General features: G+C 35.0%; 1 protein-coding gene across 1 annotated transcript in view; it reads right to left on the reverse strand.

The window, feature by feature from the left end:
- Window positions 1-23,958, reverse strand: part of oxsr1b (oxidative stress responsive kinase 1b) — a 73,428-nt gene that overhangs the window by 18,044 nt on the left and 31,426 nt on the right. Inside the window, exon 4 of the mRNA XM_073830406.1 lies at window positions 7,742-7,883. Coding sequence (XP_073686507.1) covers window positions 7,742-7,883 — 142 coding nt within the window. The remainder of the gene's footprint in view (window positions 1-7,741; window positions 7,884-23,958) is intronic.

The raw sequence follows: 23,958 nt of genomic DNA on the forward strand, positions 1-23,958 counted from the left end.
ATAAATAAATATAAATGTAAATATAAAATATATATATATATTTTTTTTTCTATTTATTTATTTAAAAAAAAAAAAGTTTCAAATCAACAGTTAAAAGTGCCCATAGTTGAAGAAACACCCACAAAACAGACAAGTCTCCAAGTTAGACTAACTAGACACTGATAATTATACTCCAGGGATCAGGTATTCAAAAACTTTCCAGAATGCAACTGCATCACCACCATATAAAACTGGTACTAGGCAATCCGGAGAATGTCAGAACAAAAGCGGAACGGTTTCCTGAGATCTGAGCAATACAGATCACTTACAGCCCGAGCAATGATGTCACCCTCTGTGGGAGCCATGACAACGTGTTCTGGTTTCCCCAGCTGACACTCATAACAAAGAGAGTCTCAGTGTGAGGACAGACCCAAAGAGTCTATTGGAGTCCAATCACACCAGAGCAGAGACAAGCTCAGAGCTTTACAAGACTCAATGAGAAGAAAGTAGATGGGCGATGATTTTTACGCCCATCTGCTGGACTTCACGGGACAGTGAGGATGATGAAGAATTTTGCTGCTTCGCTCCCTTTCGACAACTGACCTCATGCCAGTCTTTAGGCACAGGGTCTAATTGCATCCTGGAGCGATGTGGAGAGTAACGAATGACTCCCTGATTCAGATTACAGGCCTCACACATGAGGACTCTTGAGACTTTTAGTTCATGTTTATTAGTTATATGATAATGTACAGCAAGTTTTTAACTTGAATTATCTATCTAGCTACATATAAAAAATATTTAATATTGTATTATAACAACATAATATGTATAAAAATTAGAGATGCACCGATTGATCGGCTAGTGATCGGAATCGGTCGATTTTCGCATGATCGGCCGGTCAATTTCACCTCTTGCCGATTCCTAGCTGATCCCTTTATTGCCAGTGGCGCATGCAATTACGTGCAGTTATATATATATATATATATATACACATACACACACACACACACACACACACACACACACACACACACACATATATACATACATACATACTGTATACATATATATATATATATATATATATATATATATATATATATATATATATATAAATATACACACACACACACACACACACACACACACACACACACACACAGAGATATGAAAATGATCTATTTTAACAAATTATATATAAAAAATATTAAAATATTATATAGAATGTGAAGAAAACAATGTTGAATAAATATGTAATATTGTATTACAACATATAAAAAAAATTATATTATACAGTGTGTGAAATTGCTATAACATAAAATGTTGAATAAATATTTAATATTTTATTGTAACAATATATAGGAAAAAAATTATGTCTGTCACTAATAATATCCCAGCGAACATTCAGCAAAAAACTTTAACCAAAAAGTGGCGGGGACACCTGTAAATTAACCAAAAAGTGGCGGGGACACCTGTAAATTAAGCCTATGTATATATACATATTCATGATAGTCTGTAGATAGACTACAAGTCTATGCCCCATCTAACTTCAATTTAACATCTAAACGTCAACATGGGACAAAAAAAATCTGGCTTCATGATAAAACTCAGTCCTTCATCCAAAAACGGTCTGAAAATAATAAACTAAATTTGCTTGTATATTTTTGTGAGACATCTAAAAAAAAAAAAAACACTCAAAAGCTTGTAGTAATTCCAGAATTACCTCCAGTCGCACTGGCGGCGCAGCAGAGAGCAAAAAGACAAGGTCGCCTTCATTGAGATTCAGAGTCAAGCTTGCAAGTCATGGGTACTTAACCAGACTAAAAGCCTGTGAATTATTTACACTGTCTGCTTTAACAGGCCCATGCGTGTGTAGAGGGAACAAGGGATATGAGAAGAAAGCAATTAATATAAAAAGGGAGAGATAGAGAGAGAGAAACTGACAGATGATTTAAATTAACCATCAGTGAGTCATCACCGCAAAGACAGTATTGACGTCGGAAGATGAATGTCTCCGATAAACTAGCAAAGGAATCTTTGATGAGCTTACTAAAAGACTGCCAACGAATCGCTCGTATACGCTCGGCCTACATCAACCGAGATTTGTATAATTTAAAGATTTAATGATAAAAGACCGAAGGGTACGAATTAGACTGGACGGCTCACTCAGTTTTTCCATGGATTTCCATTGGAAACTCAAGCTGATGTTGATTCTAAAACATAATTCATTAACTCTATCATTCGTCGACTGAGATTAAGCTGATTTAAAATGGAGTCTCGGTCCACAGGCATCCTACAAACCTCCTTTGTGTTGAAATCAGTCCAGTCCTAAAGGGATAGTTCATTTAACATCTAAAGAAATGAAACTGCATCATTATTTACGCACTCTAATGTCATTTCAAACCTGCATGCTGTTTGTTTAACTGCAGTACACTAAAGGTTTGTTTTCCCAATTTCCACACAGATCTTTAAAATGCAACAAAAGTCTGCACAGCACCATTAAACTATAATGAAAACAGTTCATATATTAAGTTTTGATTATATTCAGTCTTCTGAATCAAAATTCAAGCTATTATTCCATGATAACCTTCCAGTGAGCTGTGACCGAAACCAAGAAGAACCTGCTCAGATCAATTCGAGTCCAAAGCCTTAAAGGGACAGTTCACCCAAAAATGAAAATTACCCCATGATTTACTCACCCTCAAGCCATCCTAGGTTTATAAAACTTTCTTCTTTCAGACAAATACAATCAGAATGATTTTAAAAAATGTCCTGGCTCTTCCAAGCTTAATAATGGCAGTGAATGGGTGTTGAGATTTTGAATTCCAATAAAGTGCATAAATCCATCATAAAAGTGCTTTACATGGCTTCAGGGGTTAATAAAGGCCTTCTGAAGCAAATCGATGTATTTGTGTAAAAAATATCCATTTCTAAAACCTTATAAGCTGCAATCTCTAGCTTCCTGAGAATATGCCTGGGTATCGAGAAACAGTTCCAAATTTCAAGAACTGAGCATTCAATAAGACACGTGCATTTCACATTTCCCGCATTTGCATTTTAAAGTTTAAAATCAAATGATTTAAGTGCAGAAAAGTTAAAGAACCTGCCCACTGTTTGCATGCAGTGCACACACCTAAAGCGCAAGCACAGTGAACAGCGGTCCTAGTGCGGGTTCCCAGCCTGTGTCCGTTCTCGAACCTTTCTGTGCATTTTCACTGCATAAAAGGGTTTTCAGGCCCTGATCTGGCTTTTCTTTTACATTTACCGCCCAATGTGCACAATATTACATCAGTATATCATCATAAATACAGACGTTTTTTGTCTTAAGTGAAAGTAAACAGCTGAGAAAGAAAACGCATGTGTAACAGTATTTTTAGATCAGTGTGTGTTTATTGTTAAAAAGACAGCAGTCTAATAAACATGTGCAGCCTGTCATTAAAGAGGTCCTATTGTGCTCTTTTTCAAAGTCTTTATTTTGTTTTGGGGGTGTACTAGAACATGCTCTCATGCTTGGTGGCTCGAAAAACGCATTATTTTTCACATAAATTGCAATACCTTTCTCCCCAGCCTGCCACAAATGGCTCGATTAGTTCCGGGGTTGATGAAGGCCCGCCTTCTGAAAAACCAAATGTGTTGTGATTGGTTAGCTGTCCCAGTGCGTTGTGATTGGCGAACAGCTAAGACGGCATCTAAAGCAGGAAGTTTCGTCTGCTACCTTATAGTTAAGGATATATTAAGGTATAGTTGACCCTACAGTAGTGTTGGGTCCTATCGTCAGCCTGCCAGATCGCCGATACATGATATTATTTATTGATTTATTTACATGCTTCGTTTCATTGCCCGAAACCAGCTCCAGCATAAGGCTAAAAGCAGCCAAATGTTTATAATATGACTTAAAGGGATAGTTCACCCAAAAATGAAAATTTGATGTTTATCTGCTTAGCCCCAGGGCATCCAAGATGTAGGTTTCTTCAGTAGAAAACAAACAAAGATTTTTAACTCAAACCGTTGCAGTCTGTTAGTGATTTAATGGCAGTGGATGGGCACCAAACCTTTGAAAGTAAAAAAAAAAATAAAAATCATGCACAGACAAATCCAAATTACACCCTGCGGCTCGTGACGATACATTGATGTCCTAAGACACGAAACGATCGTTTTTTTGCGAGAAACTGAACAGTATTTATATCATTTTTTTTCCTTTGATACACAGCAATGTCCAACTCAGCTCAGCATCCAGTGCGTTACACGTGTACGCGCTCTGGCGTAGTATACGTAAACGCCGTAAGGGGAAATCGGTGAAAAGTCAACAGTCCCGAATGAGTTTGCGCAAGCAAACATAATCTTTTATCTTTAAATCGGTTTGAACAATCAGGATAAGCGCAAGTAAATACCGTTTTGAATAGCCGCTATACCCACAATCTCTGTGCACTGTGTAAACAATCGGTGTCGTATACACGCGACAGATCGCTTCCGGTGTTTGCATATACTACGCCAGAGCGTGTACACATGTAACGAGCCGGACGAGGAGCACGCGCTCGGGACAGTAGTTAGACATGGCTATATATCAAAGGTAAAAGATTTAAATACTGTTCAGTTTCAATTGTTTCGTGTCTTAGGACATCAATGTATCGTCACGAGCCGCAGTGTGTAATTTTTTTTTTTTAACTTTCAAAGGTTTGGTGTCCATCCACTGCCAGTAAACCACTGACAGACTGCAACGGTTTGAGTTAAAAATCTTCATTTGTGTTCTGCTGAAGAAACATTTACTGAAGTAATTTACATCTTGGATGCCCTCATCAAATTTTCATTTTTGGATGAACTATCCCTTTAATTTGTATTTAACATGACAATAATTGAATTAAAACATTGTAAGTTACTAATTATAATGCTTACATTTCCTTAGTTATTCAGGAAGCAGCTACAGAAAACGAGCAATGAACATTAACATTATCAGCATCAACATCATCACTGATTAGTGGTGCAACGGATCACAAAACTCACGGTTCGGATCATATCACGTATTTGGAGTCACGGATCGGATCATTTTTCGGATCAGCAAAAAACAATTTTTTTTTAATAATTACTGAATGCTAACTTTAAGTACTTCTAATCCACAGCAAAAACTACTAGCTGAACTAATAAAGTAAATTACAAAAATGACAAGTGTAGATGAATACAACATAAAGGTACTAATAAAATCAATAACACTAGTATTCAGGTGCAGAAATGTAATATTTAATTGTAAAATAACTAGTGCTTCTCACTGCAGGTATAAATAGGACGCTGTCTCTTTAAGGCCTAATGCACGTCTCTAATACTGGCACGCATCTTTCTCAGCTGTTTCGGTTTACTAAAGACATAACCGACTGTGTTTACCAGAATACCAAAACGGGTATTAAACATAACTTTGTATGTATGTTAAGAGAAGTTTTAAAGAGGAATCAATCTGTGAATCACGCAGTTTGAATCGCGCGTCTCTCTCTGTCTCTCTCTCTCTGTGCGCGTGCTCGCTTCAGGTATGTGCGGCAACGGGGGAAAAAAAAAAGAAGAAGAAAGAAACAGCGCGCGTGTTCTCTTTTGCTGCAGCAGTTTAAGTAGTTTGAATGGTTAAATTGGCAAGACAAAACATATGCAAATTATACACTTTTACTCTATGAAGGTTCAATTTAACAGTTAATCCGCGAACCACATGCGTACCGAACCGTGGGGTCCGGTCCGTACGGATCACGGATCATCTGCGATCCGTTGCACCCCTATCACTGATTAGCCTAGCCTATTCTAGTGCAAGTTTATGCATTTAAAAAAAACAAACAAAAAACACTTGTGTTATAAGTGAAGCTATCTACACTGTATGATGAATAAATCTCTTACGATACACTGCACACATCTGTGGTGCGTCCAGCTCTGACTCGGCCATCGGAGCTGATCGCCACTCTAATCAACGCTTGTGTTTTTACCAGCCGCGCGTCCGCATGTGTTTCGACCCCCCTATACTGCACACGTCTGCGGCATACGCTCCGACATGACCACTGGAGCAGAGCGCGGCCACTATATTCAATGCCTGTGTTCAACGGCTCGTTGAAATGTCCCAGAAGCGGCTCTCCGTGCTGCACGCTAAAGTTAATCCCCCACTTCGTCCCTACCACCCCCTAACCATTCGAACCATTCAAAACAATGCTGTGTATTCCAAACAAGCCGTTTGTTGTAGTTCTTGAAAAGGGATTTAAAAATAAATAAATAAATAAATAAATAAATAAAAAATAAAAAATTATATTATATTATATATATATATATATATATATATATATATATATATATATATATACACACCTTTGGAGTGGACTTTTTCTTTATCTGTTTTATGCACAAACATGTACACCACAAAATTCAAAAAGTGAAAAAGCATAATAGGACCCTTTTAATGTTAATCCAAGAACAAAAAAATAATCCACTGATCTTGACTGAATATCTTTCAGAACTTCAATGAGGATTCATCTAGATTTTATTTATGGTAAGAAAACTATGCAGTCTTTTTAAACTTTTGATGTTAACTTCTGCAATTTGTTCTGCTATTGCTAATTTATTTGCTTGTTCCTGTTTTATTACTGACTGTTGACTGACTTTAACAACTTAATGTTTGACATTTATTAGTCTAGTTGTTTTTGCTGTGGTTTTTTTTTTTTTTTAAACCACAGGCTCCTCTTAGGTTCTCTTAAGTTCCTTTTAGGCCAAAGTGTTCTGCAGGCTACTGATTTTTGCTCATGTTATTTAGCTGCAACAGAAAGCTTTGTAAAAACAAAGAATAAAAATGTTTAACTTAATTTTTTATTGACTATGTTATCGGAAACGATAAGCAGATTCAGAATCGATAACATTCAAACAATACCCTACTCACATAAAACCAATTTTTGTCAACAGCAAGGAACACCAATCTCCTCTTGGCTTATATCAAAATCCTCCGACATTTATCTTTACAACTCCTCGTTTTGCACTTTAAATTTGTGACTAGGGTTTTATTTTTCTCTTTTCACATTTGTAAGTTCCCACCAGAGCTTATGCTAAGCCTGCGTCCTATGTTATCATGCACACGAGTATAACAGTTAGTGAAAGGTAGAGATTACGGTTTATGAAGTTTTAAATTTGGATATTTTTCTTACACAAACACAGTGATTGACTTCAGAAGGCCTTTATTAACCCCCTGGAGCAGTGTGGAGTACTTTTATGATGTATGGATTCACTTTACTGGACAAATCTCAACACCCATTCACTGCCTTGCCTTTATAAAGCTTGGAAGAGCCAGGACATTTTTTAAATAACTCTGAATGTATACGCCCGAGAAAAAAAAAGTCATATACACCTAGGATGGTTTGAGGATGAGTAAATCATAGAGTAATTTTCATTTTTGGGTGAACTATCCCTTTAACCAATTGAGTTTGAATGGGAGATGTCTTTGTATTTTAAATTTAAATGTATTTTTCCAAGTTTACACAAGTGCGTCCAAGTCCAAGTTCATTCATAATTACAGTCTGAGTCTGAGTAAGACTCCAAGTACCACAACTCTGCCAGACTGGTCTGATTTGTAAATGAATCGTTCTTTCAAGCGAGTTCTTTTCAAGGAATAAGTTGATTTGGTTCACAAATTGGACTGAATGATTCTGCACTGATAACATTAATCTAAATGAGTTTCTTTTTGTCATTGGTGGAGTTTCAAAGACGTGGTCACTGTTAAAAAGGAAACAAAACTTTTTCAAAAGTGCATTACCTGTGGATCTGTCCATTTTTGTGAAGGTACTCAAGACCCTGAAGGACCTCTTTCAGCACAGTAGCTATACTGGGTTCATCCAGTACACCGTTTTTGTGTTCCCCCTTTGAAATGATGTGCTTTATTACATCCAACACAGAGCCTGCAACAAAGACAAAAGAGAGAACTGTAAGCAGGCATAATGTGATACAGTCATTAGTATTACAAGTGCCAACACTAGAAGAGCATCTGCGAAGGGCGTTTTGTGGTGGACTTTAAACTTCAAAGACCAATGAGCTTCATGCTTGTGCGACTGGCTTGCGTGCCTGAAAGTTTTTCAGAAGGTCAGACACAAATTTCATAATCTATACAAAATGACCCTGGCTGCTTCCCAAGAATCTTTGTTGTTTTTAAAAACACGTTTTTTTTTTGTGTTGTTTATATGTACACAAGTTAATTTGATTATGTGACACCCAACAAACCAATATTGTTTTAATTCTAAGGCACAGAAATTTGGACACCAAAGCAACTGTTTTACAGTAGGAAAACAAGCTGTCAATCCTTATTTTTCCCATGACATTTAATTAAGCCCTGTTCAAGAGTCCATGAGGAGAATGTTCCATCAGAACTTTATTAACCAGTTAAGCCATTTTTTTAGGTTGGAGGATGGCCAACGCCTCCCGCAAACAGTGCACACTGACAAAAGATCCTCAGGGAGGTGAACGGCGTACACCAAAAAACTGCTGGTCTGGCCTCCATGTGTCAGGGAACACTATGAATGGGTTGATTTCAGACATTGGTAAGACAAAGACAGTCTGTTCATGCAACTGCCCTAGAGTCGTATATGTAATTCCTATCCATGTGAAAAGTTGGAGTAAACACAGCAAATAAAATTTTATCCCACTTAGCTTGAGTAATCAAAACTCTCTGAAATGAAATTCAGAGAAACTGAGTTCCCAGAACTGTGAACTGCTGTGGCATCACAGGGCTCTCTTCACTGACGCCAAAAACGGAACTTTAAACCCTCAGGAGGGAGAGGAGGTTGAGTGGACAGGATATTTTTATTTTGAATGGAAACATAATAGTAATGAATTAAAACAACAACAACAAAAACTTGTCTATACAGTACCAATCAAAAGTTTTCCACAAAAATATTACGCAGCACAACTGTTTTCAACATTGATAATAATGTTACTTCAGCAGCAAATCAGCATATTAGAATGATTTCTGAAGGACCATGTGACATTGAATACTAGAGTAACGATTCCGATTTCGACTCAATATCGATTATTTTGGATATATATCAGGTACAGTACATGGCCATTTTTTTCACAACCTCTAGTAATATGATTTAATGGGATATCACTTTTGGCCAATAAGTGGCATTGTTATCAAATCGATGTGGTGTGTGGTGTGTGCTGTGTGAGGTGAAAATAGCACACAGAAAGTTTGGTGTCCATATGTCAATGCTTAGCAAAGATTCAGCCTCAGAAGTAGTCTGGCATCATGCCTCAAATTTGTTGCATTGCTATACAAAAACGGTTTTGTCTATCAACAACAAGAAAACTTTTTGTCAGCATATTCTGAAGATGATCTGACTCCATTTTGATCAAAAAAAAAATTGGACCAACTGTCAAGGAGGAGTTAGAAAAAGTATGTTTTCAACATAAATTAAATTGGCGGAGAAAAAGTTTGGTTGACAATGGCATAATTGGCATCCATGTTGTTCACTTGACCCAAAGAATATTTAGAGACCAGTTTCATTACAAAAGGCTATTGAGATTAAAAACTATTAGCATTTTTGGAAACTTCGTTATAAACGTTAATGAATGGTTTATCACTCTAGGTGGCGCTGTTACCAAATTGATGTGGCATGGTCAGTGTGAGGTGACAATGGCACACATTTTAGTTTAATGTCAAAGTTTTGCAAAGATACAGCCTCAGACACTGTTTGGCATGATTCCAGCAAATTCGTTGATGTGTTAAACGATAACAGTTTCACATATCGACACAAAATCCACAACTATTTGTCAGCATGGTCTGAAAATGATCTGAAACAAATTTGGTGAAAATTGGACCAACAGTCTAGGAGGAGTTTAAAAAAGTAGGTTTTCAACATGAATAAAAATGGCGGACAGGAACTTTGGCTGACTATGGCAAAAAAATTTAGCATTTTTTGACATGACTTTTGGCCACCACATTTTTGAGTATTGTGAGAGAGTGGTGCCGAACATACATACCGAGTTTCGTAAGGATATGCGAAAGCGTTTGTAAAATACAGCATTTTATGACAAAACTGAAAATGGCCGATGCCCAAAATGGCTGATATGGGAAAGTTGGGTATGTTCGACTCGAATTTAAAAAGACCAGTATTGTGATTTTTGGCCAAACCATTCAGAAGTTATAAGCAAAAATAACCATTTTTATATCTGCTCTGAAACAGTGCAGATAGCCTCAGGTCATGGTTGTATAACACACACCAAGTTTAGTGTTAATACGCCAAACTGTTGCGGAAATATAGCCTCACATCCATTTTTGCGAGCTCTTCGTCAAATTTGTTTACGCGTTATTCGAGAACAGTTCGATTAATCAATTTTCTTTCCACAACTTTTTGCCGTCATGGTCTGAAGATGATCTGAGCCTAATTTGGAGAAAATCAGACAAACTTTCTAGGACGAGTTAGAAAAAGTAGGTTTTTCTAACTATTACAAACAGCGAAAAAACTAAACCTTGGTTAGGTTTGAGGTAGAGACTTCAAACTTGCTATGGGTAATGTTGAGACCAGCAATCTATCATTCCACATTAAAAGGGGTAAAAACGCTATTTATTGTTTGAATAATGTAATAAAATGGACAGAATTTGAAATTTGAGACTTTGTTTCATAGCAAAAGTAACAAAGCACAAAGCTTATTGTGATTTGTTAGATGAGGTGCGCTAAAACATTCCATTCATTAACTGAAAACAGGCTAGATCAATCGATTCTTGGGATTTAAGACTCCCATGAAAACCATTTAAAATCGAAACAATATATAAAAATAGAAAACCGCTGTTTTAAAATATAATAATATTTTATATTACTGGTTTTACTGCTTTAGAAGTTTAAATAACAATCACTTTAAGCCATTTCAGAGCAAATACAAAGAAACACACTGAATATAGTCGAAAGGGTGAAACATACATATATACAATTTAGCACAGGCTAAGAATACCGTATTTTCAAAGTGCAGCATGACTCACCAGGAAAAACTGAGAGATCATAGCCTAGGAAATCAAGGTAGTTTATCACACCCACACCCTAGTTCATGGTAAAACTGCTTCCAAGAAACAGAAAAAGGGCTCATGTGTTTTCTTATTTTGGTTTCTTTTTTTCTTCTTTCTACAGCTCGTTCTTCTTCAACAGATTAAAAAGGGGAATCAACGACCTCCAAGTAGCCAGAAGGCTGTTTCATATAAAACTTCGAATAAGTGAGCATTCGAATGAAAGAAAAACAAGACAGCAAAAGCGTGTATGTGCGGGCATGTGTGTGGCATGAAGCCCGCGCATTGCTGACTGAGTGAACAGCACATCAAATTTCAGTGATGGCTACGACCTGGATTAAGAGAGAGAGAGAGAGAGAGAGAGAGAGAGAGAGAGAGATCTTGGCAAACGACACTACGTTAGTTTACAAACCCGTGTGAGGCTGACGGGTGGGGTTGTTGAGTAAAACCAGCAAACATGCTTAGCGTCAGGAGAGATAAAAATGTAGTAATTTCCTACAACTCCCCTCAATATCTTGAGCTCTAGAGTTAATATTAACTTAAAGAGACCAACCAAACATTTCAACCAAAAATATACAAATCCTGTCACTATTTGCTCACCCTCATGCTCTTTTTAAAATAATGACTTTCTTCTGAGGAGCACAAAAGGAGATATTTAGCAGAATGTTCATGCTGCTCTTTTCCATGAGTTGTCCCACTACAAAAATTTTAATGAGATGAAAAAGCACCATAAACCTCTCTGAAAATATGATTTGTGGACTTTATTTTCTTTCTGAAGCCACAACTTAAATATACACTACCAGACGAAGGTTTTTGAACAGTAAGATTTTTAATGTTTTTTTGAAGTCTTTTCTGCTCACCAAGCCTAAATTTATTTGATCCAAAGTACAGCAAAAACAGTAAAATTGAAACATTTTTACTATTTAAAATAACGGTTTATTATTTGAGTTAGGCATGCACCGAATATTCGGCCACCGAAAATTTTAATGTCAAAAGACTTTTATCACCGAAACAACACGGCCGAAACAGTATGTTGACGCAAACAGAAACCGCAGCCTGCATGTGCTTGTCTCAAGCAACACTTCTGCGGTGTGGACGTATTTCAGTATACCTGAGAAAGACCCACGGATAGAGATTTGCAAAACTTGTAATGCCGAAATTTCAAGAGGGGGAGTGTCTGCAGTCGTGCGTGCAGCCAGTGATGAGAGCAGAGATCAAGACAGATGTAGCTTTCAGTGAGTGAAAAACAATGGCTTTACGCTGGTGTTACGTCGCAATATTTTAAAGATGTCTTTTCTATATACTGTATTTTTATAAATATCAATTTACAGGCTATCCAGGCTATCCAAAATATGAGCGCTGCATGTTTCAAAGTCATTTGCTGCGCTGCTTTGTTTACCATTCTGACAGCGCCTCCTGCTGGAGGAGAAACATGTAGAGTTGTAAATGTGAACTGATGGATCCACAAGACAATGTGTTATAAAAATTTAAACTATTAAACAATTTAAACAAAGGCAGTAAAATATATGTATTATGTTATTTAAGTAATATAATGCTTGATTGATAGTAATTGTTTAAATTAATATAATTGATTTATTTTTTGAAACTTTAATATTAATTTATGAAATTGCAATGCCTTGATTTTAGTAAGAGTAGTACACAGTCATAGCCAAAAACGGTTTTCGGCCTTGGTTTCTCTTTTTCAGTTTTCAGTTTCGGCCAAGAATTTTCATTTCGGTGCATCCCTAATTTGAATATATTTTACATTTTTAATTTATTCATGTGATCAAAGCTAAAAAATGTTTAGCATCATTACTCCAGTCTTCAGTGTCACATTATACTTCAGAAATCATTCTAATATGCTGGTTTGCTGTTTAAGAAACATTTATTTTTATTAATATCAATATTCAAAACAGTTGAGTACACTTTTTCAGGATTCTTTGATGAATAGAAAGATCCAACGATCAACATTTATCTGAAATAAAAAAATCTTTTGTAACATTATACACTATATCATTTAAAAGCTTGGAGCCAGTATATATATTTTTGGGGGGGGGGGGGGTAAATTATAAAAATTAATATTTTTATTTAGCAAGGATGCTTTAAATTGATCAAAAGTGATGATTAAAACATTTATGTTAAAAAAATGTCTATTTCAGAGAAATGCTGTTCTTCTGAATTTTTTATTCATCAAAGAAATCTCGAAAAAAAAAAAATTCTACTCAGCTGTTTTCAACACAATAATAATAATTTTTTTTAGCAGAAAATCAGAATTTTAAAATAATTTCTGAAGAATCATGTGACTGCAGTAATGATGCAAAAAATTAGCTTTGAAATCACAGGAATAAATTACGTTTTAAATATATTCAAATACACAAAAAAATTTTAAATAGTGAAAATATTTCACAATTTTATTTTATTTTTATTTTTTTGTTGTATTTTGGATCAAATAAATGCCGGCTTGATGAGCAGAAGACTTCTTTAAAAACAACATTAAAAATCTTACTGTTCAAAAACTTTTGACTGGGAGTGTAGTCATTTTTTTTTTTTTTGTCATTCACTTTCATTGTATAGAAACAAGCAACTTGAACATCTTTCATTTGGGTTAAGAAAAACATGGTGAATCATCCAAAAATGTTCATTTTTGTATGAACTAATGCTTTAACTATGAATGTAAAGGGTCATCAACAAAACTTGTCCCGTGTCAGATCCCAAGAATGCTGCTCATCCTGGAACGCCTCAATCATGTGAAGCCCCATGCTGAGGTGTGATTGAGACGTGACCGTAAATGCTTCTCATTTCATTAAATACCATATAAATCAATTTCACATGAGCCAAACTTCCTTGAAAGTAACTGTGACGATGTGGCACAAAAGCATTCTTGATATTCTCATGTGACACTTCGAAGAAAAGTATCACCAGGAAATCTCCCCAATGCCCATTCTGTAATTCCAATTACGCTTCCACAACAGGAAAAGAAAATGACTCTTTGTCCGACAGTTGTCAGACTATCTGACACTGCTGGCTTCCTAAAGATCCTGCACTGGCGTGGGTGGAACATGCCATGGCGTGTCCACTGGGCCAAAGGGCACAGGGCCATACGGAGCTGATGGTGAGGGAAAGATTACTCCAAGAAAATAAGGGTGGAGGAGCTGAGGGAATAAAGGGAAGATAGGAAGCATCTGTTGTCTCTCAGTGGGCTGTGACTATGGGCACAATGCCATATTTCAAAACATCATGCTTAAAACCCACAAGACAGCAAAAGCTTTAGCTTAAAATATTAATGCAGAAAGAATTTCAATTGCTCTGAGTAATCCGCTTGATGGATGAAAAAAAAAAAACAGTCAAGACTCGAAAAAAGTGTAACTTTACATTCAAGAATGGATTTTTTGTTGAAATTCCTTAATGCGTGTGTGTGTGTTCATACTCTTATGTCTGTGTTTGATCAAGTATATTAATATGCCAAGTGTCCAAAACTTTATCTGCTAAGTGGATTCATGATGGTTGTTCATCTTGACCCTGTGAGACAGTCATTACTTTTAGTACTAGATGGACGACATTTGGCTCCTATGAAAAGGCTGCCTTTTATAGCTTAAATAGGTCATTTTTAAAGTCATTTTAGATACTCTATCATATAAATAAATTTGTAGGGCCCTATGATTTCGTGGAATCCAGTTACAAAATTTGAATTTACTGTATAAAAGTGGAATGTAACCGAATTTGCCAAACTTTGGATGAATAAATTAAATGTAGGTCAGTACACTTAAACCAAAATGCTAGACCTGTGTCTAAATATTAAGCCACAGAAAAACTATTTAAATATGAATCTTGCATGTTCTGCGTGTCTCTGTGTGAATGAATGGCGCAAATGCGCAGTATCGTTTACTACATGCATACTAGTGTTTTCAGCCTCTGCCACCTCAATATATGAAAACATGAACAGATAAACAGTCTCTAGAACTCACGAAGAGTCACTTCATGAGCATTTGACCATTTCTTATGAGAAAAACTCAATATCATATCGTATACAAACAGAAACTTAGGTCTTCACAGCAACCCGTCAAAATAAAAGTTGGTTTAACTTGAAGAAATTGTGACAGAAATATATTACTTAAATGTAGTGATAGTACTAGTACTACTAATAAATGAATTTTCAGAAAAGAAAGAAATATTTTTTTTATTAAAATTTAATGAAACCATTCAAATGGAATCAGAAAATTGATGGAAAACAGAATTTGGTCAAAATAAATCTATTTCATTGGGCTGTAAAAAACGTATTTTATAGGGCCTTATAGGGCCTTTCTGTTCAACTGTGTAAAGTTCATGATTTCAATTAAGTAGACATGCTTTTAATTTATGTTTAATTAAACCATTAAACCAGAGTCTAAAAAAAATGACAACAGAAATTGGGAAAAAAATAAAATGAATTTCAAACGATTTTCTGAATTATATTACACAATTTTATGCAAATTTAATACACTTAAATATGGAATTACTGGAATTTTGTTGATGTTCAAAATTGAAAGTTGAAAATCAACTTAGTATGTGGTCAAGACTTTTTTGTAATATTTTAAATATTCTATTAGACAAACTAAGTGTTTAAGCATTATTAAGTGTTAACTTCTCTCTTTCTCTCTATTCTCTAATGGAAAATTAATAGATTTTAATGTATGATAGGATGCAAATAAATAAATAAATAAATAAATACATACATACATACATGTGCCCCTGGACGACAGATTTATACATCATCTGAAAGCTGCATGAATAAGGATGCTATTTGGCCGAGATACAACCATTTAAAAATCTAGAATTTGAGGATGCAAAAAAATATAATAAAAAAAAATATTGAGAAAATCACCTTTAAAGTTGTCCAAATGAAGTTCTAAGCCATGCGTGTTACTAATCAAAAATTAAGTTTTGATACAGTAGGAAATTTACAAAATATCTTCATGGAACATGACCTTTACTTAATATCCTAATTATTTTTGGCATAAAAGAAAAAGTATTGTTGGCTATTGCTACAAATATGTGACTTAAGATGTTTTGTGGTCCAGGGTCACAAATAAATACAAACATAAATAAATAAATGAACAACTGATGTTTAGAAAATGTCTATTATCACATAAAATGTGGAGTTGGCTACAGCTTTTTTTTTTAATTCCTCAGTTAATTATTTTTTATAAACATACACAAATGGCATCCGTTTTGCAGAATGACTCATTTACATCCAGTACAGTGTAACAGCCAACGATGTGTGGTGAAGTTGTAAAACTCTCATCTAGCTGTAAAAGGTCTACTCACAAGTGCTGTTCAGAGGCCGGAGACCACAGCCTCCTTTGTGCTTTGCGCTAATGAAGGTATTGATCGTATTCCTATCTCACATACCTTTGTACCTTACAAACAAGCCAGGCTGAGAAGCTGCCTTTCTTTTTTTCCGGCCTTCCTGTAAATGCCACAAGTAAACAAAGCATTTATGAGATTTAGTTTTCTTTTTAAGTCAATTCAGTTGAAGGTCCTTTTATCTTCATGGTGCAGGACAGTAGAGGGAATGTCAACTATTGTTTTGCTAAAACACATACCAATTTTCCTAGTAAACTGAAAAAATGTGATACTGAGATCATTTGTTTTGTCGTTCTTTCCTGTGCTGACACTGTGGAATGCCACCAAGCAGCTTCATGGGAAATCAGAAATCACATTCATATTTACATCATGATTTCCGACAGCTGTCAAAGGAAATATCACACACATCACTCTCGAAACGGGGCGGATAAACACATTGAAGTCACATTTCAAGGACAGCTTTAGGCCACCACCCAACAGCTGGCTTTGAGCAGTACGGCTCTTTAACAGTTCACTGAAGGGGACAGACACAATTTTGCCTTCAAAATCAAAAGGACAGTTCACCAAAAAATGAAAATTGTCAGCAATTACTCACCCTCATGTCGTTCAAAACCGGTATGACTTTGCTTTTATGCAAAAACACCAAAAAAGCTATTTTAAGTAATGTTTTACCTTTTTTTTTTTTTTTTAGCCCCATAGCATTTCTGTAAAAATTTTGGCACGCTAACAATTTAATCTATTTAATAGAAGTCAATGGGGTGCAAAACAATTTAGTTTGGACTGAATGGACAAAACAAAAACATATATACATTTTCCAAATGTGTTCAAAGAAATATACAGGGTTTCTGCAGGTTTCAGAAAGGTAAATTGAAAGGGATAGTTCACCCAAAAATGAAAATTCTGTCATTAATTTTTCACCCTTGTGTCGTTCCAAACCCTTAAGACCTTTGTTTATCTTCAAAACACAAATTAAGGTATTTTTGATCAAATCCAAGAGCTTCCTGACCCTCCATATACAGCAATGCAACTGACACTTTTAAGGCCCAGAAAGGTAGTAATGCAGGTTTGTATCTCGCATTTCTGACTATTTTTTCCCCTCAGAAATGCAAGTTTGTATCACGCAATTCTGACTTTTTTGTTGTGAGATATAAACTCGCAATTGCAAGATATAATGCCAATTTTGAGGGCAAAAAAAGACAGCTATTTCTCAAAATTGCGTGATATAAACTCATAATTGCAAGAAATAAAGCCAGAATTGCAAGATAAAAACAATTCTGACTTTTCAAACAAAAAGTTTATATTTGCAAATTGCGAGTTCGCAACTTGTTTTCCTCGCGATTGTGAGTTTATATCTCACAATTCGGACTTTTTTCTCGCTATTATGAGATTATATCTCACAATTCTGACTTATTTCTCGCAATTGTGAGTTTATATTAGGGCTGTCGCGGTTAAGGAATTTCCCTTGCGGTAATTTTGAGTGGCTCAGTAGCGCGGTATGCGGTATTACCGCCATATATATATATATATATATATATATAATTGTGTGTAGGCTGTTACAATGTAAGGTCATATTCAGAAATCAATAAACCGAAACCAAATCGCGTTGATACATGAAGTGAAGTAAACCGAAACCAAATCGCGTTGATACATGAAGTGAAGTAAACAGTACTTACATAGAAACCTAGCCAAGAAAGAAATGCAAATTTTGAAGAAAAATGTCAGACATATTTAGAGGCTTTGCATCTGAAATCTTCGTATATACAACAGTTAGCGCGCTCCCTCGAGTCTGACTGGACAAGAGACTTTCTGTCAGTATTTCACCTGCGTGTTCTAGGCGAGCTGTCAGTCAGTGCAGTTTCATTTTTACGCCACAAGATGGAGGCAAGAGACTATCTTTGAGTAACCGTTCATTCAACTACACCTTCAAAAACGCTTATTTATTCAAAGAGAGACGTAATGAAACGAAGTTGAAATCATTTTAACTTTAATCGCCACTTTTAAAGGCTCAGCTGACCAGCAGAGTATCGATGTTAAGACAGAGATTTCACTTTCCTTGGACATGACAAGCTAGTTTCACATACATACCTGACTCGGTCTGAAAGACAGACGCAGGTAATCGCACATGCTCAGTCGATCTCTCTCTCATTCGTTGTCTGTTTAGGCTTGTTAAGTGCATATCTACTGAGCCTCATAATAAACACATTATGTTATCATTACTAACTTATTACTAATTTAATATTCAGCACACAGGCATTAAGTGAGAAGGGCAAATCCTTAGGAAAAAAGAAAACAGGCAAATATCGCGGTTGCTGCGGTTGTTGCATTCCTCTGCGGTTATGCACGTCAATAGCGCGGTATTGCGATATTGCGGTTATCGCGACAGCCCTAGTTTATATCTCGCAATTCTGACTTTTTCTCAGAATAATGAGATTTAAACTCGCAATTGCAAGGTATAAAGCCAATTTTGAGGGGGAAAAGGTCTGATATTTCTTAGAATTGTGTGATATAAACTCATTGCAAGAAATAAAGTCAGAATTGCAAAATAAAAACAATTCTGACTTTTCTCACAAATGCAAGTTTATATCTCGCAAATCTGACTTTTTTCTCGCAAAAGTGAGTTTGTATCTCGCAATTCTGACTTTTTTCTCGCAAAAGTGAGTTTATATCTCACAATTCTGACTTTTTTCTCGCAAAAGTGAGTTTGTATCTCGCAATTCTGACTTTTTTCTCGCAAAAGTGAGTTTATATCTCACAATTCTGACTTTTTTCTCGCAAAAGTGAGTTTGTATCTCGCAATTCTGACCTTTTTTTTCCACAAATGCGAGTATTTCACAATTCTCACTTTTTCTCAGAACTGTGAGATATAAACTCACAATTGCAAGATATAGAGCCAATTTTGAGGGGGAAAAATAATATTTCTCAGAATTGTGTGACATAAACTCATAATTGCAAGAAGTAAAGTCAGAATTGCAAGATAAAACAATTCTGACTTTTCCCACTAATGCACGTTTATATCTCACAATTCTTGACTTTTTTCTTGCAATTGTGAGTTTGTATCTCGCAATTCTGACTTTTTTTATCACAAAAATTCGAGTTTGTATCTCACAATTCTGACTTCTCGCAATTGTGAGTTTACATCTCGCAATTCTTTTTTTTCTTGCAAATGTGAGTTTATATTTTACAATTCTGACTTTTCTCTCAATTGTGAGTTTACATCTCGCAATTCTCACTAATTTTTCGCAAATGCGAGTTTGTATCTCACAATTCAGATTTTTTTTACTGCTATTGTGAGTTCATATCTCACAATTCTAACTTTTTCTCAGAATTGTGAGATATAAACTCGCAATTGCGATATATAAAGTCCAATTTTGAGGGGAAAAGAGACTGATATTTCTCAGAATTGCTTGATATAAACTCAGAATTGCAAGAAATAAAGTTAGAATTGCAAGATAAAAACAACTTTTCTCACAAATGCAAGTTTATATTTCACAATTCTGACTTTTTTTTCACTATTATGAGTTTATATTTCACAATTCTGACTTTTTTCACTATTCTGAGTTTATATTTCACAATTCTGACTTTTTTTCACTATTATGAGTTTATATTTCACAATTCTGACTTTTTTTTTCGCTATTGTAAGTTTATATCTCAAAATTCTGACTTTTTTCTGGCAATTGTGAGTTTGTATCTCGCAATTCTGACTTTTTTCTGCTATTGTGAGTTTATATATCACAATTCTGACTTATTTCTCATAATTGTGAGTTTGTATCTCGCAATTCTGACCTTTTCTAATCGCTATTGTGAGTTTATATATCACAGTTCTGACTTATTTCTCACAATTGTGACTTTATTTCGCAATTCTGACTTTTTTTCTGCTATTGTGAGTTTATATATCACAATTCTGACTTATTTTTTCACAATTGTGAGTTTATCTCACAATTCCGACTTTTTTAAATCGCTATTGTGAGTTTACATCTCACAATTCTGAATTATTTGTCGCAATTGTGAGTTTGTATCTCACAATTCTGACTTTTTTCTCAGAATTGTGAGATATGAACTTGCAATTGCGAGTTATAAAGTGCAATTTTAAGGGGAAAAAAAGACTAATATTTCTCAGAATTGCAAGTTTATATCTCATAATTCTGACTTATTTCTCGCAATTGTAAGTTTGTATCTCGCAATTCTGACTTTTTTCTCACAAATGCAAGTTTGTATCTCACAATTCTGACTTTTTCTTTTTCTTCTTATAAATATTATAAAGTCCAATTTTAAGGGGGAAAAAGAAAAATATTTCTCATAATTCTGACTTAACTCCCAATTGCATGTTATGAAGTCAGAATTGTGAGACATAAACTTGCAATTCTGACTTTTTACTTACACATTCAAGGCCAAGAAAGTTAGCAAGGACATTGATAAAAAAAAGTCCATGTGACATCAGCGGTTCAACCCTTGATCCCTTGATAAGTTCCTGAACAAAGCCATAGATGTTTGGAATGACATGAGGGTGAGTAAATAATGACAATTTTCACTTTTAGCTAAACTATCCCTTTTTACACAATAAAAACACAGCAGCTGCCCATATTTATCTTGACAAATCTCTATAATCTCTTGTATATCTATTACATTTAAACTAGCTGCCTGGCCCTCTTGATAAGAGAACCATTATCATTTAAGGTGGTGCCCGTCGAGATGTGCCCTGTGTGCCTGCCTGGATGCTTGTGTCGTACCTTCATATTTAAGACGGGCAGCGTGCCACCTGGGCATCTTCTGTTGGCAGAAGCAGAAGGAGGAGGGCACGGCAGCTGATGACAGGCGTAAAATGAACAGCGATTATCCAGGCAGAGTGATTTCAGCTCTGCACCGGGGGAAAAAAGGCCGCGTCCCACGGCTGTCAGTGTCAGCACGAGCCAGACTATAATCTCCCTGTCCAGCACTTGGCTGCGTCTGGGACAGAACATTACACGCTGGCTTGAAACATATCATTACACTCTCAGCAGTAGCTTTACACAGTGGGGTCTGGAAAAGACAGGAGCACTGCTGGAGCTTAAGGACGCAATGAAATCAAGACGAGGAACGTTCTGTTTAAAACTTTGAAATAAACTATTTACAGTCACTCAGCACCTTCACAGCGGCAAAATAGATGAGAAATAAAGTCAGAATTGCAAGATATAAACTCGCAATTCACAATTCTGACTTTTTTCTCAGAATTGCGAGATATAAACTCACTGCTGACTTTATAACTCGCAATTGCGAGTTTTTAAATCACAATTCTGGAAAAAAGTCAGAATTGCGAGACTCGCATTTGCGAGAAAAAAAGTTAGAATTGTGAGCTAAAAAGTCATAATTACCTTTTTATCTTTAATTCAGTGAAGGAAACAGGCTTCCCTAGTATTGAGATTATTATTAATAAATAAAAATATAATAATTAAAAAAAATGGAAAAAAGAAAAACGGAAAAGAAAAAATATTATTGTAATATTTCACAGTACAATCAAATTAAAATCAAGTAAAAATACTATAATGGTAATTTTACATTAAACTCCAACTGTTAAATTTCAATATTAATATTTTCCTTTTTTTAAATTTTAAATGACTAAACATGCTTTTAGTAGTAAAATAACTTTTAGTGCATTTATTTATTATTTAAGTAATTCACCTTGTTATTTGATAATCACACTAAGCCATACAGCTATATTTTGGTTTTGTTTCGATTAATTGTGCAGTTCTACATGATCATCAGAAGATATCTATCCTGGAAGCAGCCAGTCATAATGCAATACTGCGCTAGGAAATCCTGCATCCTGACAGCCTCAGGCTGCCGCAGCACTAATGCATCTGCTGTAATTACCAGCGGCCTGTGATTAACTCCATAGGGGAGCCCCTGGCAGACTCCATTATCATTCTAATGGGTCATTTGAGATCCCAATCAGTGGCTAATACTCAAAACTGAAATACAAATGCATAAATGCATTTCTATTACCAACAGAAAGCATCTATACTGTATAATTTAGGCAAACTAAAATTCAAAGTCAAACTGTTCCATGATCTAGACTCAATGAACTGTATATGCAAAGAGCCAGCAAAGAATCCTCATCATGAGGGAAACAAATTTGGTCACCATAATTAATCACAAACTCATTTCTAAGGGGACAATGAGGAGAAATATATATTTTACAATATTTATACTGTATATTTTTTTTTAAATAAGTGACTCCACAAAGCCTAGCAAATGAACACATGCATGTCCACAACAGACTTTACTTCCCATGTTTTAAACAGATAAATACTAAAAATAAATAATTAAATGAAATTGCAAAGTACTAAAATAGTAAATCTCAGAAAATGACTTAATTTTACTTAAATAAAGAAGAGCTACAGTTTATGATTTTATTCACTCAAGTTATGACATATTGTTCAGATGTCGTTCAGTATGGGGTCAGTAATGAATTTTGAAAGAAAATACTTTTATTCAGCAAGGATGCATTATATTAATTAAAAGTAAGAGTAAAGGCATTGATAATGTTACAAAATATTTCCATTTCAACTTTTGAACTTTTCTTAATCAAGGAATTTACTAAATATTAAGCAGCACGGTTTTGTTGTTATTTGAGCCCTAAATCAGCATATTTGAATTGAAGGATCACGTGACTGAAAATTCAGCTTTGCCATTGCAGATATAAATTACATTTTAGAATATATCTAAACAGGAAACCGTTATTTAAAATTGTACATTTACATTTGACAATATCACAGTTTTTACTGTATTTTTGATTACATAAATGCAGCCTTGTACAGCATAAAAGACTTCTTATTAAAAACAATATAAAAAAACTCAAATTTTGAATGGTAATGTTTGTTGTTGAATTGCTCATTGCTCAAAAACAGATTTCTTTTAGGCTGGCGGGATTTTATGCTTTGTTTGTTGAAATGGCAAACAGTTCATTTATTCATAAATGATTTATATTTTAATTTTGTTATTTTTGTAAAAAAGAAAAATTTACCGAAGTAATTTTATTTATTTCCACAAAAAGTCAGGTGTCTACCTTTAAGGTTTCAAATAAGTTTTTGGAGAACAAAATGTCGAAATTTGGTTGAAATAATTTTACATTGTCATTCAGTGTAACACAATATTTATGTAAAAATTCAAACAACATGCTTATTCTGACTTGTACATATTAAAATTCATAAAAGAATAAGGCCGCATATACATTTTATATTTAAAAACGGATAAATAAATTTTAAAGTATTATTAAACCTACAGTTTTCATGCTTAAACCTTTTTTCGTCTTTGGCCCTTTTATATTTCTCCTGTTTTGTTGAAGTTATTAACAGCGTATCTTTCTCAAAGAACCATTTTAGAGGTAAAGGATTAGTTTATTCCTGAATAATTTACTCACCCCCATGTCATTCAAGATGTTCATGTCTTATTTTTTTCCTTTAGTCAAAAAGAAATTAAGGTTTTTGGGAAAACAATTTCAGGATTTTTCTCCATATAGTGGACTTCAATGGGGATCAGTGAGTTGAAGGTCCAAATTGCAGTTTCAGTGCAGCTTTAAACAGCTCTACACGATCCCAGCTGAGGAATAAGTGTCTTATCTAGCCAAACAATCGCTCTTTTTCTTAAAAAAAAAAAAAGGA

Source organism: Garra rufa, chromosome 24, assembly GCF_049309525.1.
Source record: "Garra rufa chromosome 24, GarRuf1.0, whole genome shotgun sequence".
Taxonomy (NCBI): Eukaryota; Metazoa; Chordata; class Actinopteri; order Cypriniformes; family Cyprinidae; genus Garra; species Garra rufa.